The sequence below is a fragment of the Neolamprologus multifasciatus genome, chromosome 18 (genome assembly GCF_963576455.1).
Source record: "Neolamprologus multifasciatus chromosome 18, fNeoMul1.2, whole genome shotgun sequence".
Taxonomy (NCBI): domain Eukaryota; kingdom Metazoa; phylum Chordata; class Actinopteri; order Cichliformes; family Cichlidae; genus Neolamprologus; species Neolamprologus multifasciatus.
In genome coordinates this window covers 11,983,236-11,993,965 of record NC_140456.1, presented here as the reverse complement: position 1 = coordinate 11,993,965, position 10,730 = coordinate 11,983,236, and the positions used below count along the sequence as shown (strand labels likewise).

The following is a 10,730-nucleotide window of genomic DNA, read 5'->3' as shown; positions in this document are numbered from 1 at the left end:
TTGTGGCAGATAAGTTGAGTAAGAAGCCATGTCATTAGTGCTGTGACTGTTAATTTATTTGGAAAGGCCAGAATTGCTAACAGTTTTAAGCACAACGCCAGAGCTTTGTGGTTCACTTCTACAGGAGCATTTTACTGACCTTATTAATCATCTGAAATATAAAGAACAAAGCACCACATATTTCTGGCAGAATGAATGAATGCGCCTCCATTACTGTTATCTATAAGCTGGTTGATCAGGATTCCATCATGGTCCTGTCAGGGATGAGGTGGCGGGAGCATGATGGACAGAACTAGCACACCTAAATGTATAGTAAGGGTGCACTGAGAACCTGTGGCAACTTCCACCTCTGCCAGAGCTTCAACTGCATTCCAAGGGAGGTCCAAGAAATTTAGTCCAAGTGGACCATGTTCTGCACCTCCATCGATGAGACTGTTGCAAGGAGCTGTGGCTGCAAGGTTGTTGGTGCCTGTTGTGGCCAAAAATACAGAACCAGTTGTTAAAGACCAGAGGGAGTTGTCAGGAGTCTTATCAGGCTTGGTTAACCTGTGGGACTCAAGAGGCAGCTGACAGGTAAAGGCAGGGCAAGCACAATGTTGCTCTGGCAGTGGGTGAAGCATAAACACGGGTGTGGGAAGAGACCATGGAACAGGAATTTTGGTCAGCCTGAAAGTGGTTCTACCAAACCGTCAGACAACTTATGAGGGGGAAGAAGTATTCCACACACACTGTCTACAGTTGCGGTGGGACGCTGCTGACCTCGACTGAGGATACAGTAAGGCGGTGGAACACTTTGAGGATCTCCTCAGTCCCATACTGAAAACCTTCTATCATGGAAGCAAAACAGAGCATGGGAAGGAAGGGGGATTACTCTCCCATCACTGGTTGCAAAGTCACTAATGTGGTTAAACAACTACACAGTGGCAGGGCCCCTAGAATGGATCAGATTTGCCTTGAGTTCCTGAAAGTTCTTAATGTTGTAGGGCTGTCCTGACTGACATGTCTCTGCAAAGTTGCACTGAGGTCTGGAGCACTGGCAGACTGGGGTGGTGGGGTGGTGGTGGTTTCCTTGTTTAAAAAGATTTAGGAGGAACAAAGCAGTTTTTAAGAGGAACAATGCAGTTTTTAAGAGGAGCAATGGAACACTGGACCAGCTCTTTATCCTCTCAAGGATATTCAGGGGTGCATGGGAGTTTGCCCAGCCAGTCTACATGTGTTTTGTGGACTTGGAGAAGGCATTCGGCCGTGTCCCTCGGGGTGTCCTGTGGGAGGTGCTACTGGAGTATGGGGTGTCTGGCCCATTGCTACGGGCCATTCAATCCCTATACAACCGTTGCAAGAGCTTGGTTCGCATTGCCGGCAATAAGTCGGACTCGTTCCCGGTGGGTGATGGGCTCCGCCAGGGCTGCCCTTTGTCACCGATTCTGTTCAGAATTTTTATGGACAGGATTTCTAGGCGCAGCCAAGTGGCGGAGGGCTTTCACTTCAGTGGCCTCAGGATCTCATCTCTGCTTTTCGCGGATGATGTGGTTCTGTTGGCTTCAACGGATGAAGGCCTCCAGCTCGCACTGAAGCGGTTCGCAACTGAGTGTGAAGCAGCGGAAATGAGGATTAGCACTTCCAAATCTGAGGCCATGGTTCTCAGCCAGAAAAGGGTGGAGTGCCCACTCCGGGTCGGGGATGAGTTCCCGCCCCAAGTGGAGGAGTTCAAGTATCTCGGGGTCTTGTTCGCGAGTGATAGGAGAAGGGAGCCGGAGATTGACAGACGGATTGGTGCGGCGGCTGCAGTGATGCGGACGCTGCACCGGTCTGTCGTGGTGAAGAGGGAGCTGAGTGTAAAAGCGAAGCTCTCAATTTACCGGTCGATCTACGTCCCTACCCTCACCTATGGCCACGAGGTAGTGACCGAAAGAACAAGATCGCGCATACAAGCGGCAGGAATGACCTTCCTCCGAAGGGTGGCTGGCCTCTCCCTTAGCGATAGGGTGAGAAGTTTGGCCATCCGGGAGAGGCTCAGAGTAGAGCCGCTGCTCCTCCACATTGAAAGGAGCCAGCTGAGGTGGTTCGGGCATCTGACAGGGATGCCTCCTGGGCACCTCCTGGGGTTGGTGTTCCAGGCATGTCCCACCGGGATGAGGCCTCGGGGCAGACCCAGGACACGCTGGAGAGATTATATCTCTTGCCTGGCCTGGGAACGCCTTGGTGTTCCCCCGGATAAGCTGGAGGAGGTGGCTGGGGAGAGGGAAGTCTGGGCTTCTCTGCTTAGGCTGCTTCCTCCGCGACCCGGCCCCGGATAAAGCGGACGATGGATGGGTGGCATCATAATGCCATAGTTGATGCCAATAAGATGCTTCCCATAATGAAACTAGGCTAGACTTAAAGTCATCTTATCTTATCTTAAACTTATCTATAACAAGGTATAAGAACAGTTGTTGCAAAGTCCATGCCAGGCCTGGAATGGGCCTAAAAAAAGTGGCCCTGGTATTGTTGATCCAGGTGACAAACCGTGATTATTTAAAAACCAAACAAACAAACGGACAAAAAAAAGACAAAAATTATATTGACCCATCAGCCCAGATTACCAGTCCAACACTGGTTCATGCATTATTACCGTGGTATTTAAATCAGTTTTCTACTTAGAAAATGGGATGTTCTTATCACCTTATCTAAATAATTAGAACAATCTGACACTTAATTTAGGCACACCAGTAGAAACAACACATACTTGGTGAAAGACATTTTCTCATTGTTCCACTTTCTGAAGACAGTTCCCAGTTTGGGAATTTGTATGTCTTGGAATGAAGCTGCTGAAAGAGAAGAGATTGTATCTGAGACTGATTGATGTATCCCCTTTTTAGGGTTTAACATCGTCTATGCTATTGTACTCAATGGATATAACCCCCCCCCCCCCCCAATAACCCAATAATTATGAAATGTGAGTGAAGTACTGCAGCTCATCCCACCCACAAGGGAAAGAAAATATAAAAATGTATGATTACTTTATCTTAGGACCACCATTGTTATGGGATGTATTTATTTAATACATTGTGACTAAATATTATGAGTGGGTTTTAATTCACACTGTGATGACTATTTATTACAAATGAACATATTCTGTGTGTAGTGTACATTGCACTTTAAGTTGCAAGTATTCAGATGACGTGTGAAGTGTATTTACATGTCAATCTATTATGTAAATATAAACAAAATATTATGTCAAAAATGACAAAGAACATTTTCAGTTTTTAAAATAAGCTTTATTTGAATTTTAAAGATTAATTTGAAGTCATATTTACGGGATTTACAGCTTAGAATCTGCATGGATAGCGATGAAGGGGTCCTCATCTTTGCCACTGATCGAGAAGGTGGCACGGCCATCACCACCAACGCTGACCTGCTTCCCAGTGCATCTGCTTCCTTCCTTCTGACCAGAGATGACATCACAGTAGGTGCCACCAGGCAAGCCTGTGTTCAGGGTGACATTCAGGTCCCTGAAAGCAAAAATAAAGATCAACCCAGTGTTAAAGTCGTAAGAGTGCCATAATGAAACTCCATTGCCTTCTTGTATTTATTCTGCTTTCAAGACAATAAAACAAATATGAAGCAATATAATACCACTTGGGCAAAGGAAGGCATTACATATCTGGTAAAAGAAAAAAGAAAAAAAAGAAAACATAAATAAAAAGGGATGCAGTTCATTTTTCCCATTCCCTGTTGAGAGAGTTTTATTGACTCAGCAGTCAAATCTGTTACCAAAATAATATAGTGCTTGTTTGGAGTAACAGCAAAAGTTATAGACATTTCATTTCCAGATGTCTTTTGTGGATTATATGATAATTATATATATATATATATATATATATATATATATATATATATATATATATATATATATATATATAATAACTAATAAATTTATAATAACACTTATTATTATTATTATTATTATTATTGTAGTAGTAGTGTAGTAGTTGTTGTAGTAGTTATAATTTATTTTTATATATAATTAATAGTGCTCTTTATGAAACAGAATTCCATTTCTAATGAAAGAAATAAAGGTTTGAAAAACTACAGCTTTTTTTAATTACAATAAATGTAATGTAGAAATTGTCAATCTTTTTGGTGAATTACGGTCATATTAGCTCTATTTTGATATGTGGCCAAGCAGTCTCTTTCTCAAACATTTAAGCAAATGTTTTACTTTAATGGTGAAATTATTTGTTTTAATTTAAAATGAAGTATTAGGAAGCTGTCACACAGAAACAAAGAGAACATAATCCTTACCAGTCCTCATTGTTAAAAACAATGAAACCACGGTTACCACGCCCAAAGGCAACCTGGTTGCCCTGGTTGTCCCACCAGTTGGAGTGAGGCTGTCCATTGACCACATTACGGAAAGTGACCATGTTACTAAATAGGAGAAAGGACAAATTACAATCATAATACATGATGTCTACAGTTTTGATGGTCTAGCTGACAAAGCAGAACAATGTGAATTTGCATACGGTCATTGTGCTTTCTCCTGATTTCTGTGGACTTACGTGATCTGACGCCATCGATGCTCACAAACCCATCCATTCCCACAGGTCTGGTCAGAGTTGATAGTAACAGGCTTGGTTGACCCATCACCATTGCTGGGGGGTCCAATCCAGTCATTCTTATCCTATAATACAAGCATTAATGAACGCATTCAACAAAAAAGCATCTAATACACACTAAATATTGCATTATACTTGTGAACATACTTGTCCGTTTACAATGTTGCGGTCCCACCGATAGCTAGACATGACCCTGGTTACACCGTAAGGGTGGGCAAGCATGTAAGCAACAGCCATCTTGTAGAGCCTGGGGTCCCAGAATGTAAGGATGGATGCACCGCCAGCACCATGGCCTCTCTGGTTATCATGGTTGTCAGTGAAGACGAGAGCATTCCCGTTAGCCATGAAACCCCATCCTTCTCCCCAGTTCCTAAACACAGCAAAGAAAAAAGAAATGTATTTTATTATAGTTGATCTTAACTAAGTCTGTGTTCAGACCAGTATTTAAGATAGAGTTTGCACTGGTTGCTCTAACCACACTTAAGCCTAATTTTTTGCAGTGCTATTGCAAAGCAACGTGGTATCTTGATAATTTGCTACATTCGATTAGGAGCAGCCATGGAGGATCAAACAACAAAAGAAGTGAAAAAGACATGCCAAGCATTCTAATCTAATAAGAAGAAAAGAATTCAACTAGGAATTACATAGATCATTTTCCAATGGACTTGTGTACTTCAGAAAGAAAAAGACATGGGGAAAAGTAATGAAGGTAAAGCATTCTTAACAATGCTCTTTACAAAGAGCATTGTTAAGAATGACATATCTCTGTTATATCTAAAAAAAAAAAAAAACAAAAGCAACAAAAAAAAACCCTTTTCTATTAAATTGTGTAATAATTTCCTTAGATATACCAGTAGGAACAACACATACTTAGTGTAGGAAAGCTTCTGGTTGTTCCACTTTCTGAAGACCTCTCCCAGTTTGGCACCATATTTAAACTCAGTCACTCTTCCAAGGCTGACATACTCATTGGATGAAATAGCCTCACCTCCCAGATCAATAACCTAGAGCGAAAAGAAAAAACTGATACTATAGTCTGAAAAGTGAGAAGGGTTTAAATAAGTAGTACTAAATTATCTAATGATGTTATTGCAAGAACCATATATGTTTCAAACCGTCACATATTTTAGTAAAGAAAAAAAAAAGAAAGATGATGGCGTCTATTTGTACAGATTCTTATTTTGTGCTTGTGGTGAAGCATGGGCTGCGATGCTGCTGCAGTTTAGGTAGACTCACCTGAGTGGCATCCCCAATTACCCCTCACCGGTTCAAAGTGTGGGCTAACTCCTGCGTTATTGTTGTAGTTGGTATGTGTTCAGCTGGCAACTGGAAAGCTGCAGCTGTGTGTGTTTGCAACAGCCAGCAGCAACCTGAGTGTTAATATTGAGATGCTGAAAAGCATGCTAACATCATCGGGTCTGCATTGGTTATGTTACAGTGGTGCCAAAACCCAGGAAGGGGCCGCAGCAGACCCAGGACTGGGCCAGCAAGGGAAGAAGCTGACCCAAATGGTAGCCGAGCTGGTGGCCACGCAATGGGGGCAGACGGCGGTGGGAAGAACTGCAGGACCAGGTGTTGGTCCCTGGTCAACACCACCGCCAGCCCCATCCACGACCCGTGACGGCATGGGAACGTAGGTCCGGACTGTTCCAGCGCCCGTGCAGGCCCCCAGGGTGAGGCCAGCCAGGACACAGCCTGCCTCCGTACTCGTCACCATTCCTCGGGAGAGAGCGGCAGGTGCCTTGCTGTGGCCTGCACCTGTTCCTGCTCCCCGGAGGAGAGCCACCGAGCAACCGCCCACTCACGCACCTGCCCTGCCAGAGATGGACGTCGGGGCGTGCGTGGCACTTCGGCAGCCAGACATACAGGACAAGCGGGAGATGGAGGACAAGGTGCATGGAGGACCTCGGCAGCCGGAGGTGTAAGACGAGGCGCCCGGGTGACCTCGGCAGCCGAAGGTGGAGGTGCGCGAGGGTCCTGCTATGCCTGTAGTCACCTGTGCTGGCTGGTCCACACCAGAGGCCAGCACACTGGCTGGACCTGTCCTATCTCCACTAGAGGCGAGCGCGTGGATAGGTCCTGCGTGTATTCTGCCTGTCGAGCTTCCAGTGAGCCTTGGCTCGTAGCTGCCGCCACTTGCCATATGGGTGGTCCCCAGACCATCTCCAGGGCAATCGCTGCACATACGAGCGCAGCCCTCAGACCCACCTTGTCACCGCTGTCACTGAATACGCGGGCGGCCAAATGAATGGACACCTCCCTGTCGCTGGGGCAGGGGCATCGGTCCAGGCCGATTCCCCCTCCCATTCACAGGGGTCTGCGGTGCCACTGCAGGGGAGGTGTATGCACCTGATCATGCCTTGCTGGCTTAAAGTGTGGGCTAACTCCTGGGTTATTGTTGTTGTTGGTATGTTTTTGGCTGGCAACTGGAAAGCTGCCATCACCAGTGTGTGAATGTCTGTGTGAATGGGTGGATGACTGAATGCAGTGTAAAGCGCTTTGGGGTCCATAGGGACTAAGTAAAGCGCTATACAAATACAGGCCATTTACCATGTTACAGTGCTATTCTGGTCTCTGCAAAATAATAATTACATTAATATTTACATCTGGACCTAGAGTGTTCTTATTTGTTTACATCTTTTCCAGTCCTGCAAGATAAAATATGAACCAAGATCTGTTCTACATTTCAGTCACATATAAAGAACTTGTAAACTCTAAGACTTATCAAATCCTACGATTTCATGAAAACTGAAAAACATGCTAAAGTATATATTTATTTCACCAAAATGTTTTTTTTTTTTTAAAACTTACCTCCTGATAGATGAAAGGTCTGGAACCACTGGGGAACCACTGGGTGTTAAGGTTTTTCAGACGACCATAGACAACACTCAGATCACCAGGCCACATGTGTTTGCAGGCATCCATTCTGAATCCAGCCACGCCTATGTCAACAAGCTTGTTCATGTACTCGGCCACCTTACCCCTAACGTATTCTTTCTCCAGGGCAAGATCCAGCAAATTATCCAGACGACAGTCACGTACCTGTAACAGTTAATATTTTATTCAGCATTTGGACCCAAGAAGAAATTTTACCAGTGGAACTTGGTGCACTGGTGGCATCCAATCTTGGTACCACGCTGGATTCACTGAGCTCCAGAATGCAACCATTCTGCATGACTATGTGCCTGATTTTAAATACCTGTGGCCACAGAAGTGATAGGAACATCTGAATTTAATGATTTGGATCAGTGAGTAATTACTTTTGGCAGTATAGTGCATATCATATGTGATGGATGACAAGGAATAAAAGGTGTTTTGTAAAAAAAAACAAAAACAAAAAAAAAAACAAAACCTATAGATCTCAGATCATCAGTGTAATCTGTAAAAGAAATAAATTATCTTTTAATAGAAAGAATGAATGGAAATACATTTTGTCACAACAACTGATCTCAAATTATGCAGAAAAAATTATATCACCAAAAAGAATTATATTGTTTTGTTGCCAAATAGCTCCTCATATCACTCACCTTGTGGGGTTTTTGAAGACCCCCCAAAAAATAAAAATAATAATAAAAATAAAAACAATCAGCAACAAAAGTAGTAAACCATTTTAATATTTATTAAACTACTCACCTAAAAATGTTCCAGTTGTATCGATCTTAATACCACACTTATCATGTACAAAGCAAGTAATAATCTATTTCAAAACTGTATTCTGAGGTTGTTTGGAATTGGAAAGAAAAGTTTCTTTGCTTAGTGAAATGTCGTTTTAAAAGCATTGTGTTGACCTGTACACCCTTTCTGTACATTACCACCCCCCACTATCATACCACCGAAAAAATAACAGAGAGAAGTAATAATTATCAGACAGTAAGTAAAAGATTAAACTTTTGGATGAGTATTGATGGATATCCTCTACTAAAAAATGTCTCACATTGTTTCTTGATAACATTTCTTACCTGATATTTGTCACCATAGTTCTCAATATTGCCACTCGAAGTCTTGCATTTTTGGTCATTGAAGTCCAAGTAAGAATATGGGACACTGGGGAAGTCTCTGTTCCCAGCATCAAACCAGCTTCCACATGAAGAGTGGGTTCCCGTTCCACTGAAGGTTTTACACATGTGGTTGATAAGGGTGTCTACGTAGATGTTAACCTATTGGGATATAATAATTGGTGAGGATGCAGTTCACCACATCGAAATTTGTGTCCAATAACTTAGCAGTTTCCTTGACTTTTCTTGCGTAATACGTTCAAATACAGTCAGTCTTGTAAATTGTCAATCTTAATTATTTTGTTATTAATTGCCAGTCAGTGTTTTTACAATATTCATTTTCCAACTTGTTGTTTTATATAATCATACACATTTACAATGTGCAATCAAATGCAGATAGGTCTTTCATGCTTATGACTCGGTCACAACTGTAATTTAGTTTACCCCAACTTTGTTGCATCTGGTGATCATGTCTCTCAGTTCTGCCTCACTGCCAGATCTTGAGCAGAGCTTGTAGCTAACTGGCTGGTATCGCTGCCACCAGGGCCTCCATGGATCGCTCACTAGAACGTGCTCATGTGGAGGAGAGATCTGAGCAATAGATCAGCACAAACATAATACAGTCTGAATGATAATTTTATTAATTAATTATGTTGATAGAAGATTGTTACTAAAATTGTCACTAAAGACGTTATACTGATACTAGTATAAGTGGAAAAATCCGTTGATATAACATAAACTGTTACACAACAGAAAAAAACATTTGACTTGCCATGTTCAAACAGATTTGATTTTAAGGAACTTAGTAAGTTTTAAATCTTAACTCCTGTGGTCAAATCTCACCAAACCTGCCTCTTTAAAAAACAAAGAAACAAAAAACCCCTCACTATTTCCAGTTCACTTCCAATCAGAATATGCAAATTAGTCCATGTGACAATCAAACAGGGTAAATTCTACTGGTTGGATAATTCTAGTATGTGGTAGTTATCACTTTGTGAACTGTTTCATCGTCAATTCTGCTTTCATCTTTCGTAATCTTTATAGTTGCATCTGTAGTAATTTTGCAACCATTTCCTGCATCTTGTCCAAAGGGGTGGACTCTTTTGAAAATAAGTTTAAAAATAATAATAATAATTTAGTTATATATCAGCTATACATACCTGAACTCCACCAAAACCTTTGGGACCCAAGAAGCGTTCACACTCTTGAGCAATGTCAACCCAACGCCACTCAAACAGGTGGACAATGGAAGTCCTTCCATGCTTAAAGTTTGGGCTGTGCTGGGCAAGGCTGAGCCCAAAGAGAGCTACCAGGATGAACAACTTCATGCTTTCAATGGACAAAAAAAACAAAACACAGTCACACTGTGTCACAGTGTATTAACTGTATTTATACCTGCCCAGGCCAATGAGAGACTGGTAAATCAACATGGAAACAAAACAGGTGCTTTTTTATCACAATTCCCTGGTTCCATTTTAATCAGCTGAATGGAAGAAGATGTGACACAATTCTGTGACTGGAACCACAAAAATATAAGGGGCACATAGTACCCAAAAGGTTATTCAAACAAGGGCCGTGAAGATACCTTGATATTCTCACACTGCTTTTGTGTAGCTTGTTTTTGTTTAGTTTTTCTTTAATTGTGTGTTTTTAGTGTGTGACGATGGGAGTTATTTGTCAATTCCCAAGTAAACACACTGAACACCATTTATTTTATTTGAAAATCTAAAATATGGAAACGTAAACATGTAGGTAATTACATAATGGTATGACCGTCCTTGACAGTTGGCTAGAGCAGTGTTTCCCAACCTTCCCAGCCATGGCACATATTTCCAATTTGGAAAAATCACCCACAAATTTTCCACACCAAAAAAAAAAAAATTGATAATTTTTTCCCGTGCTCTAGGTATAGCGGAAATAGTTCAGTTTGTCCCCAGTATACGTTTTTTGCTTTCTTCTGACCACTACTCATGCTCGGGCCCTCATCCGGGTCGGAATTTTCTCCAGGACCCAGGTCAGACTATTTCATTTCAAATATGTGTCTATTGCAGATAATCTTCGACGGCGCAGCTGATCATTTCTCATGGCACACCTATGTGCCGCGGCACAGTGGTTGGGAAACACTGGGCCAGAGAGA

The 10,730-nt window shown here is 42.3% G+C and overlaps 1 protein-coding gene across 1 annotated transcript; it reads right to left on the bottom strand.

The window, feature by feature from the left end:
* Positions 1-3,235: 3,235 nt before the first annotated feature.
* On the bottom strand, positions 3,236-9,942 carry LOC146497436 (alpha-amylase-like). Its single transcript, XM_085141332.1, has 9 exons — positions 9,754-9,942; positions 9,038-9,184; positions 8,558-8,755; positions 7,410-7,640; positions 5,469-5,602; positions 4,746-4,968; positions 4,542-4,663; positions 4,285-4,410; positions 3,236-3,491 (listed from the first exon to the last, which is right to left on the bottom strand). The coding sequence occupies exons 1-9, from the start codon at positions 9,919-9,921 to the stop codon at positions 3,302-3,304; spliced, it is 1,539 nt and encodes a 512-aa protein (XP_084997458.1). The 5' UTR covers positions 9,922-9,942; the 3' UTR covers positions 3,236-3,301.
* Positions 9,943-10,730: the final 788 nt, after the last annotated feature.

What these genes read in the sequence shown, in the direction of transcription:
- LOC146497436 (XM_085141332.1), bottom strand. Translation starts at nt 9,921, where the DNA reads ATGAAGTTGTTCATCCTGGTAGCTCTCTTTGGGCTCAGCCTTGCCCAG. An exon ending in GCAACATTGTAAACGGACAA is followed by an intron (nt 4,664 to 4,745) that starts GTATGTTCACAA and finishes CTTGTATTATAG; the next exon opens with GATAAGAATGACTGGATTGG. An exon ending in CATCGATGGCGTCAGATCAC is followed by an intron (nt 4,411 to 4,541) that starts GTAAGTCCACAG and finishes TCTCCTATTTAG; the next exon opens with TAACATGGTCACTTTCCGTA.